This window comes from Strongylocentrotus purpuratus, unplaced genomic scaffold (genome assembly GCF_000002235.5).
Source record: "Strongylocentrotus purpuratus isolate Spur 01 unplaced genomic scaffold, Spur_5.0 spur5_scaffold_2, whole genome shotgun sequence".
Lineage (NCBI taxonomy): Eukaryota > Metazoa > Echinodermata > Echinoidea > Camarodonta > Strongylocentrotidae > Strongylocentrotus > Strongylocentrotus purpuratus.
Window position 1 is genome coordinate 10975914 of NW_022145605.1, and position 17651 is coordinate 10993564.

A 17651-nucleotide genomic window follows, 5' to 3' on the forward strand; every position below is an offset into this window, starting at 1 on the left:
GCGTCCTTCCCATCTTCTGCAAACTGATTAGCTTGCAGATTGTTTCCAAAGATGCGAGGAATTCCATTGAGTATATTATGATGTAGGATTAGCGATGATAGATGACAATTCTTCTCCAGGAGGTAAACTGGTAGGACACTGATACTGTTGCGATGGAGCTGTAATACCTTAAGTAGCAGGAGAGCATGAAATGTTTCATTCTCAATGAGGTATATGGAGTTAAAACTAGCGTCTACAGTTTCTAGCTGTGTATAGTTCACGAACGATTTGTCGAGGAGCATAGAAATGTTATTATGAGAAACTTTGAGGGAACGCAAGTCGTGTGGAAGATTCCGGGGAACCGATGTAAGACCGCGATATTTGCAATTGGCGCTATGGTACATCGAGTTTTCCGAGCACGTATGATTAAGAGTTATGCTGGTGTGATCCATCACCACACCATATTGCAAGGTGAATCCACATAGTACTACGAAGCTTATTGCGTGAGCGTACACAGCCATCATGAGTTCCAACCGACAGGTCGCTGATACTGAATTGATGCGAGAAAAATGAAGGAAAATCGAAGTAGTACTCGGTCCCTAAAAATAATTACGACGAGTCAGCCTTTTTGTTCTTAAAACGAAGCCCAGGTCTGTCGTAAAGAGAAATATCCAAGGTAGAAGGATTCAGTCTTTGAGGGTGCTGCAGAAACCGTGTTTGATGCCTTCTCAAAATGTGCTTGTTTGTTTTAGTTGACTGCTAAGAAAGTATATTTGCATCACATACCTAGAATATCACCACTTGTGTATTATAGTGGTGTTATTTAAGCACCATTTAAACCTTTGGCCAACCAAGCTGATCCAAGAGTTGACTGGATGGTGTTTCTTCGCTTCCCAAGAAGGTCGATATGCCAAGTCCTGGACTGCATCAGAGAGATATCCGCAGGTATGAACATTCAGTAGTTCCTACAACATTTACTGTGCTCTTGACTGTCACTCGGTGTTCTTTTCGTCAATTTGTAGACTTGCTTAACATTAGGTCCTTCATCAGCAGACTTGGTTCAAGATTGTTCTAATCAAACCGACCTTTTCAAGCTTCTTCAGCATTATTATTTCAGGAATCAATCCTCACAAAGCAACGCGTGCTGAGCCAAAGATGCTTTAAGTTCGAATGAGTCAAGATTGTGAAACACCGTGAGATGCAACATGAAATGAAGTGTCGGTTAAGACATGTGATCAGTTTGTTAATTGTATCACGTGATCAGTGAACAAAAATAAGATAAGAAAGTGACGATGCTTAATATAAAACAAACACAGAACTGTGGTATTCAGCTCTCGAGGATTCAATCAAATTGATTTCATGCTTAGGTATCTTATTATTTCAAGAAACGAATACTTTACGGCCTGTGGCTATTATTCTTGGTTTTTATCTCGGAAATTGTTCAAGTATCGATAATTATGTTCAATTACCAATATCCTGTCTTAAGTGGTGTTATTGTACTAATTTTCATCGAGTGTAATGCGATATGTTCTGTTTTACATTTTGCCTTTGTTTTCTTGAGTATTTCACAATTTTATTTAACATTCTCCAAATTTATTTTGCTTTGTTTGGTCTGTTGGTCTGTTTGTTAAATTGAATTGAATTGGATTGAATTTATCTATTCCCTCTCTCTATCCCTCTAAGTGCCATATCGATTGACTTTGGAGATCATGCTGTTACACATCCCTCGGTTCCTAGCCCTCTCTATTAGCACCACTCCCAGTTCTTTTACTCCTCTCTCTCTTCCAACAATTTCTGCAGATTGTCCATCCAAAGTGTCCCCTCCTTCCTCTACACCTTATTCTTCCCACAATTTCCCCTTTACGTGTAATGTGACCCAAGAACTTCAACTGCCTGATCAACATCTCACGTATCATTTTCCTTTTCACTCCAGCTCGTCTAAGAACTTCCTCATTACTAACTTTGCCAGTCCAAGGGATTTTCCTCCTTCTTCTTAAAAACCACATTTCGCAACTTATCAGAGCAACATTTTACGATCAAAATTTCTTATCTTGGTCAATTTTGCCAATTTTCTCGTAGAGAGAACGCACTGTAGTCTTCGAAATGAATTGGATATATGCAGTAGTGTTGTTGAAGGCCACATATGTCGCTATATCAATATTGGATCCAACACGGACAGACAGTGATGGGTTCAAGCTTGGTGGTCTCCAATTCCCTTCACCTACCCTACATATGTCAAGAAAAAAAATGGCTATGAAAGAATTTATTTTTCAACAAATCGGTGAAAAGTGGTTTTACGGCACACATTATTATTCAATTAATAGGCTTTATTTAGACCAGCATTGCTCCAACGTCAGTGAATGTGGATAAAGCAGTTGACATCTATACTAGACAGATGCATGATTTTCAAAAGAAATTACCTTGTGGATTCTATGTCACAATTTCCAAGAATGAACCGTGGCAGCCATGAAGAAGTCAATGTTGGGGTACGAAAGTCTATGAAAAGTTGATCTACTCCAGAGTAATAGGACTGCAGACAAGTTCAAGAGAGGTCAATGTCAAGGACATTTTGTCATAAGAGCTTTCACCAGTCCCAACAGCACTTTTTGATGATTCTGGAAACGAGCACTCCCATGTCAAAGACGGACTTATAGAATTTGACAAAAGTTGAGATGTCAGCCAGGCATGAGACACTGGAACAACCTTGTACAGTCATGGTTGTGCTCTGCTGTGGATGAACATCTGATGATGTTTGCTTGGTGTTTGACAGATCCGAGAGTATTTAGAGGTCATAACGGGTCGAGAGTCTTCCAACTGAGTCCCGCGTCACTGCTGCCCTCCAAGAAACTATCTCTTACTGTTCGTCGTCGTCGTCGTTGTCATATAGATCATGGCTCACCCTTGTGACCCGTTTGATGAGACCTTTTGATCGGCATCTGTCTCCTGCAATCCGGTAGAGTGTCTTTAGTATTTAGAGGGTGGCTAGTGATTTCCCTAAGGTCGTCAGTCCATCTGAGCTTGAGTCTTCCTTTGTTACGTGTTTCTTCAAAGGTACCTTGAATGATAATTTGTCAAGGTTGTCTCCTGATCTTCTGCTAACGTGACCAAACTATTGTAGCTTGTACTTGTCAATCCTGGTAGCAAGTGGCGGTTGATCTCCGATGATGGACATTAATTGTGTACATTGGTGTTGTAATCTCTTCATGATATCCCAAGTAGCTTCCTCCAACACCACATTTCAAAGGCAGATTACCGAGCTTCCACCCTCCTTGACAATCATTGACCCAAGAACATTATATAAACTTGTCCACTTGATCAACTTCTTCTCCATCAACCACCATGCTCTGTTGCATATAGTTAATTTCCACCAATCATGATCTTGGTCTTTTTCACATTGAGGTAGGGTCCAAATTATTCACTTGCATCCTTCACTCTTTTTTAAGGAGTTCTAGTAGTTCTACTGATGTTCTTGTTATTAGTGTTGTCAGTGGCATACTGAGCAAAAACACTTAGAGGGGCAGAAAAACAATCTGCATCACCACCACTCATACATGTTACATGCAGGCCCCGCGGAACTTTTTTTTTAAAGCGGGGTGGGGGGGTTGAAGTATTTACGATCAGGAAGAGAGGAGCGCAAATTGGCGTGGTGTTCAAGGGGCACAGCCCCCGGACGCTCAAGGGTTTCAGGCATTTATTAACTGTAAGATGAACATATTTTGATACCTCATTTCACCTCGGGTCACTTTCTTTCTTTCTAGTTCTCTTTAACATACTTTATACAAAAATTGAGGGGGCTCGAGTCCCCTGAGCCCCGCTGTTCTGCGGACCCTGACATGTAGGCTTTTAAATAAGCATATTTTTTGCTTGACTGTGGATTTACTAAAAAGTGAGAAAAAACCTAGGAAAATCATGTCATTTCAGCAACATTTGTAAATCACTGGTATCGAATATATAAAAAAAACAGTTTGAATTTTGTTTGGGGGTTCAACTGTCCCCAACCCCCCCCCCCCCCCCCCCCATACCCTTCCCCATTAATACGCCAGAGAGTGTTGTATTGTCGGCGTATCTTAGGTTGGTGATCGTTCGTCCACCAACAGAAACTTGACCATAAAATGCCTTTCTCATGATGAATTCAGCATAGATGTTGAAAATTTATGGTGATAGGTTGCAGCCTTGATGGACAACTTGACCAATAGTGAACCTTTCGGTGTCGCCATTCTCTGCTCTTACTGTTGCTTCTTGGTATTGGTAGAGCGACTGGATGACTTGAATTATATGTGCTGGAAAGCCCATCTAGCTCATAATCTTCCATAGGCGTTTATGTTGTACGCAGTCAAAAGCTTTGGAAAGATCAATAAAGCAAGGGAGAGAAGTTGTTAAAACGTGTCTCTAGTGTTGCTAACTTCACTATCTTTTCATGACAACAAACTACAGTTGATCGACATCATAATTATATGCGCGAGTCTGCAGGATGATTGGGTGCTCAGAAATAGGCAAAAGCACAAGCAGGCCTTTACCGTCAAGATGAGGTTCTTGTTGAAGTGATTCCAGGCAGTGATGTCATGCCAAGGAAAGGTCTGTCCACAACATAGTTATGATGAAGCAGGCAACATCAAAGAACAGCAAGCGATTGGAATTGATGCTAATGAGAAGATGTATGTTAGGGTCCTAGTGGATGACACAGACGTCTACGTACTACTTTTGCATCATTATCTACATGACGGACTTATAAAACGCCAATTACCATGGAGACGCCCCTTCACAAATCGAACTGTTATTGATGTTCCTGCCAATGTAGACAAGTTAGGAGATATCATTCCATCGATGTTGGCAGGACATGCGTTGACGGGATGCGACACTCTTGGGGCATACTTTGGCATTGGATGGGGTACAATGCTGAAAGTGATGAAGCAGAAGATTCGACTCATTTAGGACTGAGTTGGCAATGTTGATGCAGCATGGTCATATGTCATCACTCAACCTACTCAATGCTTTGCTTCATGTTATGGACAGTCAACAACCAACTGAATGTCAGAGGCTCGTATCAACGTGTGGCTATCAAGGGTCCGAAGACTAGGAGCTCCAAATACCCCCAAACCTTGCCTCACTACCTCAAACTACTGAAGCGTTTGTAGAAAATGTTAAGAGAACTCATTTGCAAACATGCGTGTGGAAGCACGCATTACAGTCACGACCTTACTTTGCAGAATTAAGTGTCAAATGACACCCTCTTCCACATGGAATATTTTAGGGTTCCCAACACTTTAGAGAGCTTTTAAACAAATTTCAAGATTTTGAAGCAAACTTATAAACGGATATAGTCCTGTATCGTAGTGGCAGTTCGTAATTTTTAGGTTAATTTAAAAGAATCTAGTACCTTAGAATACAAATCTAGTTTCTTAACGCTGTCACTGAAAATGGGCATTTATCACCATATGCCACCTCATATCTATGGGACAGAGAGCATAAAATTCAACCGTGTTTTGTTCGAGTATCAAATTACAAAATAAAAATAAATGTGCAGCACAATCTTTACTCACTGTATTCAGTGCATCTGACTCATGACATAGGATAATCTCATTTTAGAAATTGGTATTTGGCCATCATTTTGACCTATGCAAGTTAATGTGTCTATAGAGGGCGCCATTCCGAATTATGCAAATTTGCATATCATTTGTGATCATACAGCATTGCAATTTTATTTAGTGATGATTCTAGAAAAAAATCAAGATATTTGACTGCCATTTAATGTAGTAAAAAGCTGTTAAAACTTTTTATATCATTAATTTTGGTTAAAAGGGGGATTTTGGCGGCCATTTTGTATGACGTCACATATCTCAAATTGCTCAATGCTGACAGAGTGTCAGCAATCGAATTCTTTAAATTGATGGTCTAAGGAACTATAATCCGAAGAAAAAAAAACTATAGACCCTAAAACAAGGTATATCGAGATGGCTGCCGGACTACATGTAGTTCAAATAAAAGAACATCAAAAGTGATGGTATAAGAATTGATAAAATTATTCAACCTTAGAGAACAAATAATAAAACACAAACAATTATTACTTAACGGATCAAAAAGATCAAAATCTTGGGAAATTTCAAATAAGTTGTATAAATATAAAAACAAAGGTTAAGGGAAGGAAAATACACTAACCTGCAAAACCTTTATAGCAACGAAATATTATAAGAGATCGCACATTCAACATTAAAAAACACAAATGAATAACGCTTTTCTATCTAAAATAACTACAGGAACGATAAAATCATTGAAAATACCAAAACAGAAATATCAAACATTGTAAATGAAAAAGATTTATTAAAAATAATAACACAAGAATGTAAGACTCAAACATCACAGAATGACATACCCCCATAATGTACACATTTTACGCTGTCTAGATAGATGATAGATTTTCGATTGATTTATGATATTCCTATTTTGTCCGGGTTTGATATCAAAACAATTATTCATATTTATTTTTGAGAGAGACAGAAAAGAGGGAAAGAAAGAGAGAGGGGGATGAAGGAGGTAGGAGGTTCATAGAAATACCATATATTATTTGGTAGGCATGTAGTTTCTCATAGCATTAAAATAACTGTAATTCAGTTTAGGGTAAGTAGCAGTCGTTTACCTACGTTGATAATCATTTTGTATCGTGTACTTATGTTCGTATTAATGGGGATATTCGCCATATCTTTAACCAATAATGGCGAATATCCCCATTAATATATTCATTTTGTATCGTGTACTTATGTTCGTATTAATGGGGATATTCGCCATATCTTTAACCAATCAGAATATGTGCTCCTTTTTTCAATTTCTTTTTTTTACCCAAAACAAACTTGGGGAGACTATCCATGAGGAGACCAATATTCTCTTTTTATATGCTTTTCTTGATAGAAATATCTGAAATAGATCCTCCTACCCCTTCTTAACAAAGTTCTGGATACGCCCCTTTGTTTAAATCAGTATACTAATTGACGAATTAATATGATTATGATACTGAAAAGAAACATAAGTAATGGACAATTTGGTTAATGAATAGTGGAATTGCTTAGTTGCTTGTATGGTGCACCAACATCAGGGTGCATTTTTCATATTACCAGGTGGATGAAAGAAAAATGAACAAGGCCACAACATAGGGAAGGGAGTGTATGGGTCCTATCATTTTCTTGTTCACGTTTAATTCCCTTTCTCCTCTTTCTTCTTCTCTATCTTTCTCCTCTTTCTCGTTTTTTTAAATTCGCCATCCGATGTGGGAAGGGGGGAGGGAGGAGGACACGTCCCCCAATAGTTGCGCCACTACTTGTGATTGTACAGCTGTTTTTATGTGTAACTTAATGAAGTGCATTAGACCTATACCTTTGGCCAGTTACCTCATACACCTTTTTTCAGAGGATATCAACAAAACATAATAATAAGAGGGGGCGATATCAAGAACGATATGCGTGGCATCAGAGTCAACCATAGAGCCCCAGAGGTGTCTGTGTTATGGAGGGTTAAAGGGTGAAGGGGCGATTCAGGGATGTGCACCCCCCCCCCCTTTTCAGGACATACCCTTAGAGCCTTGTCAGTAATATGCAAAACTAATTTGTCTTTCTTTCTTTATGTATGTATTTTCTTTAAATGTTCTGTTGGAAAATGCTTGATGATGTTGCAAATGTAACACATTGGGTCTGGAACCCCTCCCTTTCCAAAATAGACTAGCTTCGCCCCTGCAGGACACAAATCATTCCGATATCTCCGAGATTGAAATCTTTCACCCCACTTGTTTTGAACTTCGTTGCTTATTTTCCTCCCTTCGATGTGTTAGGCGTGAAGAGCAGTCCTCTGTGATGGACTTTGACCTCCTCCATCAGTTATAATTACATCTGGCGTACGATAATTACAGATACGAGTTCGCGTAATCTGACGTTATGGTAAATATATATGAAGCCCTAGAGTACAGGAGCACCAGATTGTAAGATTTTAATGATAGTTTATGATAAGAAGTGCATCGCAACACACCTCCAAAAAGTACCCGGTCTTGCTTCTCTCTGCTTCCATGTTTTTCGATCCTGTAGTTAAGAGTTTTATAAAAAGTGGATCGTAGAGTAATTGATGGTAAATGCATTTGAAATGGTAAGCTGTCTGTGATCCAAGCGTCCACATGCAAATACAAAGTGTATACATGAGAAGAGGATTTGAAGGAAGTGAGCCTAGTCGTCAAAGCTTTCCGTAACCCTACGAAGTGTTGCCATTTTCAAGGTCAATATGAGCGGCTTCCCGGGTAACCTTTCAGATAGCCAGAAGGAGAAATTAAGAAAGGTAAAGAATCTTTTTTTTTCTTCATTACACTGTATCATAAACATGCCTTGTTATTATCATCACATAAATACATTTAATGCACCTTCGTTCGGTTAAAGGTCCACTTAGAGTGCATTTATGGTTTCAAATTCAAATTCTAAGTCTATTGATGCTATCGAATAATGAAGCAAAATACATAAAAAATATTATTTTTTTAAAGCAGAGAAAACAATACGAGCTTCGAAAAAATCAATGTCCTGTAATGAAAAGTTCAGCTCGCTAAGACAAACAATCGAATCCCAGAATCATACGCTGTGTTGTATTGATAAAATGAGTTAAATGTTTGAAGTTGTCACGAACAATGCCGTAGCTTAGTTTCCCTGTCATCTTTTTTTTCCACTCAGTTCAAGGAAAATGTTTCAGACGTTCTTAAGCCAGAGCATGACGATGTCTTACTCTTGAAGTTCCTTAGGGGTAAGTATATTGCCCCGCCCCTCCCCCTAAAGCATGTGAATATGAAGGCGGAGTGCAGAGTGTGCCCCCCCCCCCCCACCCCACCCCATTAAGAAGTCAAGATCAATTATAGTAATTAAAGTGCAAGTAAATCATCTTTCATAAAAGTTGGGAAATTGCTGGTTGAGAAAGGTTGTGAAAATAATATTTTTAACATATACCATAATGAGCTGCAGCAGAGTACCGTATTAGTATTTGTGCCTCCGTAAATATGGTAAATTATCTTTGAATATACTATGTGTCTGTTGTATGGAGCGTTAAACAATTATTCATGCATTTGATAGATTGATGCTCGACCCTCCCCCCCCCCCTCATCCCTTCCTTCTTTTCCCCTCTTAACATTCGGATGATGTCGTAGTAAGCATATAGGCCGAGAGTATATCCCGAAGGTGTTTCACTAAGCATGTTCATAACACTTACCTAGACCATCTATTTTTTCGCAAAAATTTGATCAGTCTAACAGCCGGCGGGTATAGTTCCCAGAACCCCGTCCAACTCCACCCCCCCTTAAAAACTAGGCGGTCGGGCTATCTAGTCCCATCTAGCCCATGATCGAACAAACATTGTTGAGTGGAAAGTGCAATGCCTTTACCCTTACAAAACAAAATCAAAATGTAAAAACTTAAGGGGGGTTCGCTCCAGTTACTCTTAACAGTACCAAAATGATCAAATTTATGTTTTACTCCCTAACAGCAAGAAAATTTGACCTGAAAAGGACAGAGAAGATGTTAAGGATGGTGAGTTAGTACTATCAAAAGTCATGTAAAATAATGTTCATTCACATTAAAACATGAATATTTTCTTTAATCATCTCTGTCATTGCCATATAAATATGTCTAGTTGTCAAAGTACAAGCGTAAACTAATGCTTTATGAGCCAGTGACTAGCATCAACAAAAAATATCATCTTTAGTTTGTTTGTTTTTGTTTTTGCTTGCAAACAGTTAACCATTGGTTACCATATAATTGTACACATAGGAAATGCCCACCTGTTACATCATTTTCGTTTAGCTTTTCAATTTCTTTTTTTGTTTTAGGATATCAAGTGGAGAGAAGAAAATAAGGTCAGCACCATTCTTGATTGGTACAAGATCCCAGAGGTAATAATATTAATATTAATAATAATAATAATAATAATAATAATAATAATAATAATAATAATAATAATAATAATACTAATAATAATAGCAATAATTATAAAAATAAAAATTTGTCTCTCCCAGAGGGCCCTGCAATCACCTTACCGGGTACTCATTTAATTCACTTGGTTGGAGTATCGCAAATTTAGATTAATATCTTGCCAAAAGGCAATATTTAGGTAACTTGTATATTTTCTTAGGTTTGATATGTTCTTCAGAAAGTCAGATAGAACTCGTACAACATTTTTATTAGGGACAATTTTTATTAAAGCAAAAGATGAATGCAATTTGGATATCTCTTAACAAAATCCCATTGCTCATATTTAAACATTATCTTTTTGTTCAATGGAGAAAATGTTCATCTTGAGAAAAACAGAGTGAGAGTTGGGAAGTCAGTAACATCTAAGCTTTGAAGAGTATTTTCTCGTACTGCACTGAAATAAAATCTCCCCTACCCTTTTTGGCCATCCGATGGTAAGGGTATGGGTGTCCCCTGCAAATACACATTTTTGTTTTTACAAGGGAATTGTTTACTTTTTGTCTAATATATCGCATTTCATAACTTTCTTGGATGGAATTTCTGGTTTTCCCCGCACTTTTAGATTATATTGAAACATGGTATTCACCATGATGGACATTTCTCTTCAACAATAAGATATAATAGATTTGATCGATATTTGCAGAATATTGACATAATACTTTACATTTCAGGTTTTCGAGAAGTACTGGTGCGGCGGAGTGTGTGGATTGGATAAAGAGGGTCATGCTATCTACATATCACCGGTTGGAAACTTTGATCCTAAAGGTATTCATTGAGATAAATTCGATTTTGAATTTTGATAATCATCAATGTTTCTTTCAAGAATCAATCAAAATTGATTTGAATGTTCAAGAATCTACAATTAACTGATTTCTGCCAAACAATTTAACTCAGCTGAGGAACAGCTGAGGAATGAGCACAACTAGAAATGAATTTTAGCTAGTATTCTGACCGAGTGGATAAGTCTTATTTTTCGTATGCTTCTTGTTTCGTGGGTATGTGTATGTGTGTGCGCGCGTGCGTGCGTGCACGTGTGCGTGTGTGTGTGTGTGTGTGTGTGTGTGTAATTTACAGCAATGTTTCGTTCATTTATGTTTATATTTTCGCTGTCAGTGGCTACAGATATTTTGGCATCTAAACTTACATTTTGATTAATACAAACAATCATGTAAAAATAAGGAAAGATATCATTATTTTTTGTCTGTGCTGATTCCTTTTTAAGTGATTATACTTCTCGTCATTATGCTTGTACAGCGCATAGAGAAACTTATGTTTATTATGCGCTATATAAATATTGTATTATTATTATTATTTTTTATATCTTTTAATTTTTTAATTTTTTTTATTCAAGGGGTCTTATTTTCGGCGAAGGCCAGTGACATTCTGAAGACTTACATCCATTCAATTGAATACCAGTTCAGGAGTCACAAGCGGTTCTCTGAACAGGTATGAGAACTACTCCTAATATCACCCCTTGTGCCCGTTGTATACACAATTTATTAACGCAAGACTGTGTCAATGACTGAGGGTGGCATCGTATAAAGTCAAATGCGAAATGAATAGTCCAAGCATTGCATTTTAATAACTGTTTAATTACTGGTGCATGCGCTAAATTACCTCAGAGATTATATTAACATAGGTAATGATTATTAAGATCACTTGTAAAGTGCTTTGAAACGTCGTATTAAATGTTATCCAAATGTGACTATGATTATAGGTTAGCTTCATCTAAAATGTTGTGTGTATTCGTGTCCCCTTGACTACCAACATGTTTGTATTATCTCAGAGAGGATTAAAGCATACTGAGGGATCTTTGATGATCTTTGACATGGAGAACCTTGGAGTACATCATCTATGGAAACCGGCTATTGATATGTTCATCAAGGCAAGCATTCAAATGTTACCATCTTTTACCATACAAAATTGTGTCCTGGTTAATAACATGTCTGCTGAATGAATTGTTATTGATAATATGTTTTCATAATTATATTGCATATTTCTACGTTCATAACATGGTGGGATGATTAACGATAAAAACCAATGTGTGCTTCCAAAACCAAGTCTGTGCATAGGTAGTGCACTTTGGTAAGCTTTGATCCTCAGTTGTCTACCCCCACATTGATAGGAAATGTGCACCTTCCCAATGGCGTAGCTACTAGGGACACGCCCTATCAAATGGCGAAAAATTAAGGGAGGGAAAAATGAAAACAGAGAAAGAGAGAGGAAAAAGGAGGGAGGACTCCATGACACCTCGAACCCCACCCCCTCCAAATGACAATTGTGCTTATTTGTCTTCCTTTTCCCTATACATGAAATTTTGCCAATATATATGCTTCTGATCTACTCCCACTTGCTACAGGATCCAATTGCTTAATGCCTCAAATACCTAAGTTAAACTGTCCTGTCTCGTTAAATCATGCTTACACAGAAATAGAAATGTTGAAGAAGAAAAAAGTTATATAATGAAGTATTTTCTTAACTATGACAGACTGCTGTGATTGCTGAGCAGCATTATCCAGAGTTGATCTACCGTCTCTTCATAATCCGAGCACCCAAGATCTTCCCGGTGACCTATTCATTAGTCAAGCCTTTCCTCCGTGAGGACACCAGAAAGAAAATCCAGGTTTTGGGAAGTAAGAATCTCAGCTTTGAATTTTTAATCTGAATTGTGTTTAATCTTAGTTTACAAAAATACGGTGTAGAATAAGATGAAAATGTAAGAATGGAGTGTGTATATCTTTCATAAACTGTGACAGGCGAAGATCGATTTTGGGAAGGTATAGCGTAGTGCTCAATTTGCTACGACCAGTAGGAAAAAAGGGGGTAACATAAGTATGGTTTTCTGCTTCATTTCTAGGTAATTGGAAGGAGGTTTTGTTGAAGCAAATAGACCCCGATCAGCTACCGGTTTACTGGGGAGGAACCAAGACAGATCCTGATGGAAACGAGATGTGTACTTCACTGGTGATTCAAAATAATCTTTTAATAATAAATAATAATAATATGTCCATTCATATAGCGCAGCTACTATACAAATTTTCTCTACTTTGCTTTAATATAAAAAGCATATTTTTACAGTACCTAAGTGTACGACCTGTACACGTCTATTTATGTTTATAGCTCTCAATTAATGTTTCATGTGCGAATTGATACAGGAATCCATTTTCCCCGATGATTTATAATCAACTTTGCATGTACACGATCTACGATCTAATAACAGAGGGCGTATTCATTCAACTATTTAAATGGGATTGATTTGAATTGTCGTGATTTACATTTCGAACATGTTATGTTACTCTACCTATGTACAGTCAATACGTTACTCATATTTCCTGCTTCAGAAGTTATAAAATCATTCTCATGGTTTTGAATCGAGCAACTGATAACTGTATTTTTGTCTCCCATTTTCATAGTGAAATGTTATAAATAGTTAATATTGTCTGTAATTATGTGGCCTTTATGCTTCATATTCAACATCGAAGCTCTTATTATTCTTTCGTGTAGATAAGAGTGGGTGGCAAAATTCCCAAGTCATTCTACCTAAAGGACCGTGAACCGCCGCATACACTGACAACGCATGAAGTGTCAAGAGGGGGAGTCATCGAATTCAAGTATGAAGTCAAGAACGCCAACAGCGTCATGAGGTACAAACCTATGAGTTTTGATAGTTCATTACACTCATATACACTAATCACAATTACGAAAACGATACAAGACCGTCATCAGACCGAATTAGCAATTAATTACATTGCCCCTAAGAACCAATAATCTGTCGGTGTGGAGTCGATTTGGCTGCGTAACACAGGTACAAGTATGCAACCCAGATGCTTTGAGAATACAATTATTCCTCCAAACTTAGGAACATTTTTGATAAGCAAAATGCAAAAAGTGAGCTTATTCTATACTATTGTCATGGGTGTCGATCCCGGGGGGGATGGGGGGGATATATCCCCCCCAATATTTCAGGTGGGGGGGATGGCCTGTACAATCATCCCCCCCAATAATTCACCCTAAAAAATAAAAAAAATAAGAGAAAAATTAATGATGAGAGCCCGATGAGAGTAGTAAATGGTTATTACTCACAAGATGACCATCAATGTACACATTTTGCTATCTCATTTCCATAATACATACATATATACGAAGTAAATGAGACAACCGTATATGAGACAAGAATAAATTGAATTCTCGCTCATACGGCTTCATCAGGAATCGATGAATTTATTCAATTTGTTCAAACAACAGCATCATAGAAATGCAGTGCGGCAAATGCAACGACGCAGCGTTAAAAAACAACGAGCTAAATGTTAAGCGCGAAGCGCAAAAGTAGCAATCTGCAATGCACATCAGACAATCCTGGAGAGTGTAAACATAGATGAACTCTGTGACGAATTCGTGATGAGATCGGAGACAAGGACAAAGATTTTCGGACATTAATTAGTATGAATTATAAGATAGTTCACTGGTTGTTATGTTGTTTCCGTTCAAATTCATGTCATTGTATCTTTATTTGTGTTTTTTTCACTCATTTTATTTCCTGATATTTCCTAAAACATTTTTCATTTTTGGAGAAAGATTATTATGTCACAACTTATTTTAGTTTTATTGAAAAGCTGATGTAGATCTATGTCACTGGCGTACTGGTGGGGGGGGGGGGCTTGGGGCCCCCTAAATAAAATACAATCATGACTTATTTTCAATTTCATACAAGTGATTTATAAATGTTCGTGATATCACATGATTTTCAACAAAATTCGCGTTTCTCCATTTCTGTTGCAAACTGACACATTCCCAAATAGCCAGGAAGAGCATATATTTTGTATAGTCACTAATGGGCCTAATTAGTGGCCGTTAACACTAACAGTAGTAAACAATTCCTTTCCAGAAGCTATTGGGACAAGCACTGCCGGGAGATAACATGCTACCCACCACTCGGGTTGTGCATGCAAAGATTTGCGAACGAACGTTCCATACGTACATCATGTGGGGAAACTGAATTCAGACAAGGATTAAAATAGAGAACAGTACAACGAATCGTCTTCTTTCTCTAATAATTTAGTGAAACGGCAAAGCTTCCGCGCTTTGCGCGGGAGGGGGGGGGGGGCAACTGAATTCAGACTAGGATTAAGAGTTATAATTAAATGAAACGTCAAAGTACACGATACAACGAATCGTCTTCTTTTTCTAATAATTTAATGAAACGTGAAAGCTTACGCGCTATACCGCGGGATGGGCGAAAATGAATTCAGACGTGGATTAAGAGTAATAATCAAATTAAACGTCAAAGCTTCCGCGCTTCGCGCGGGAGGGGAAAACTGAATTCAGACAAGGACACGATACAACGAATCGTCTTCCTTCTCTAATAATTTAATGAAACGGTAAAGCTCCCGCGCTTAGCGCTGGATTGGCGAAAATCAATACAGACAAGGATTAAGAGTAATAATTTATTGAAACGTCAAAGCTTCCGCGCTTCGCGCGGGAGGGAATTGCACTCAGACAAGGACACGATACAACGAATCGTCTTCTTTCTCTAATAATTTAATGAAACGTCAAAGCTTCCGCGCTTTGCACGGGAGGGGGTGAGAACTGAATTCAGACAAGGATTAAGAGTCGAGAATGGTACATCGAATCGTCTTCTTTCTTAAATAATCTAATGAAACGTCAGAGCTTCCGCGCTATGCGCGGACGAAGGGGAACTTGATTCAAACATTAAGGATTAAGAGTCGAGAATGGTACATCGAATCGTCTTCTTTCTTTAATAATCTAATGAAAAGTCAGAGCTTCCGCGCAGGGGAACTTGATTCAAACAAGGATTAAGAGTCGAGAACGGTCCAACGAATCGTCTTCTTTCTCTAATAATTTAATGAAACGTCAAAGCTTCAGCGCTTCGCGCGCTCTGTAAGTGATTCGCGTGCTCACTACCGCCCCCTAAAATGAAATCCTGGCTACGCGCTTGAGGAGGGGGTGCAACCTGCCACACGCTTCTACCTCTTGGTTGCTTTGATCCATTGCCGAAAATATCTTGGCACCAATCATCCCCCCCAACCCCGGATACAAATCGACACCCTTGACTATTGTGCCCCCTTTTACAAATTGGCCAGTGATACATAAAACTTCTTCTAATTTCGACGTATCATCAATGTTATAGGTATGAGTTTCAGACGGATTGCAGTGACATCAAATTTGGGTTTGATCTCGTGGACGCGAAGGGTAAGAAGACTGCCATTTTGAAACTGGAGAAGTACAACAGTCACATGGTACCTGAGAACGGAGAAATCATGATCGCTGAACCTGGCACATGTAAGTAGGATTTACTGAAATTGTTGTCGAAAACTAATTTTTAGAATTTTAGTAGGACATATTTGGATTACTTATCAGATAACACGTTTTATGGAAATATTATTTTTTAATAGTGGACGAACGATTCTGGGGTGGGGATGGGGCACAATTTTAAACAAAAATCGAGCAAAAAGAGAAAGACGAAAAAAAAAAACGTGTCATATATTTGGGTGCTTTTATCATATGTTAAAACGTATATCTGGTGATCGGCATGACGTAAGCCCGTTGTAAACGATGTGTACTTTGTCTGACTTAGCACTCATCATCGGCTAATGATGTTTGTTGACACCTCATGTAAGATTAATGTTGTACAACGAATAAACACTGAATGAACAATGTCAACATCGCTTCGAATTACGAGTGAACATGCACTAAATGCTTTCATTTGGTTTCAACCGTTAATAAGAACTGTTTTAGCTTTTCCAGTTAAATAATTGACCAAAACAATTCACAGCGTATAATTACCCCGATCTGTGGATTGAAAACAGTCAAAAATAATGAAGCTCCATGTGCAACAGGGGCAACAGGCAGTAGGCACTAGTATGCTTTCTTCACGTCACGTGGTAAAACTCGTTGAAAATATCAGGTGACTGCCATCATGTGAATTTTCAGTATCCTATTCTTCTTTCTAACAGACGTTGCACGATTTGACAACAGTCACAGCTGGACTAAATCAAAGAAGCTCTCCTATTGGCTGGAGCTATTGGAGCCTAGTGACGTAGAACCAGAGTTTCAGGAGATGGTGGAAGGAGCAGATAGCATGAACCTCAATGATTAACGATTACAGGGAGTGGTTTACAAAATGGCGACCACGTGAACTAATGATATATGGATCTACAAAGCACTTTTCCTTATGATACAGTGTATAATAACAGCTACATAGTTCTAAAAGGTAGTAATGTGCTAAAAAAGCTCCACGGTTAAATAGAATGGAGTTGAATTAAATGTATTTATTCGCCACCATTGAAACCATTGAAACAACATATTTATCAATGTACAATGACAATTTTAATATAACCTATATATATATATATATATATATAAACATGACATGAATTGAAATACATGTTCTGCAGCGATATACATTATGATAAACAAATATTTCTGAGTAAATTTTGTATCAAGAGTAAAACAATGAATGACTATTGATATACAAAAAAAAAATGAATATGAAATCAATAGCTATTAGTCTTCTAAAGTACGTATACATATTGTTTAGCAGCTTCGGGTGGGAAACCGGGAAAGTGGGGCTGGGAGATTTGTTTCCATTTAAACCCCTTGCCCCAAAATTTGAAATTAAACCTGGGAAGTGTTTCACAAAGACTAAGATCGACTTAAGTTGGACTTGAACTA

General features: G+C 38.0%; 1 protein-coding gene across 1 annotated transcript; it reads left to right on the forward strand.

The window, feature by feature from the left end:
• Positions 1–8214: 8214 nt before the first annotated feature.
• On the forward strand, positions 8215–17302 carry LOC105443868 (SEC14-like protein 2). The gene is made up of 11 exons (XM_030991016.1): positions 8215–8289; positions 8673–8742; positions 9475–9518; positions 9818–9880; positions 10631–10724; positions 11311–11405; positions 12448–12592; positions 12817–12923; positions 13464–13603; positions 16108–16259; positions 16934–17302. The coding sequence occupies exons 1-11, from the start codon at positions 8236–8238 to the stop codon at positions 17074–17076; spliced, it is 1107 nt and encodes a 368-aa protein (XP_030846876.1). The 5' UTR covers positions 8215–8235; the 3' UTR covers positions 17077–17302.
• The last annotated feature ends 349 nt before the right edge of the window (positions 17303–17651 follow it).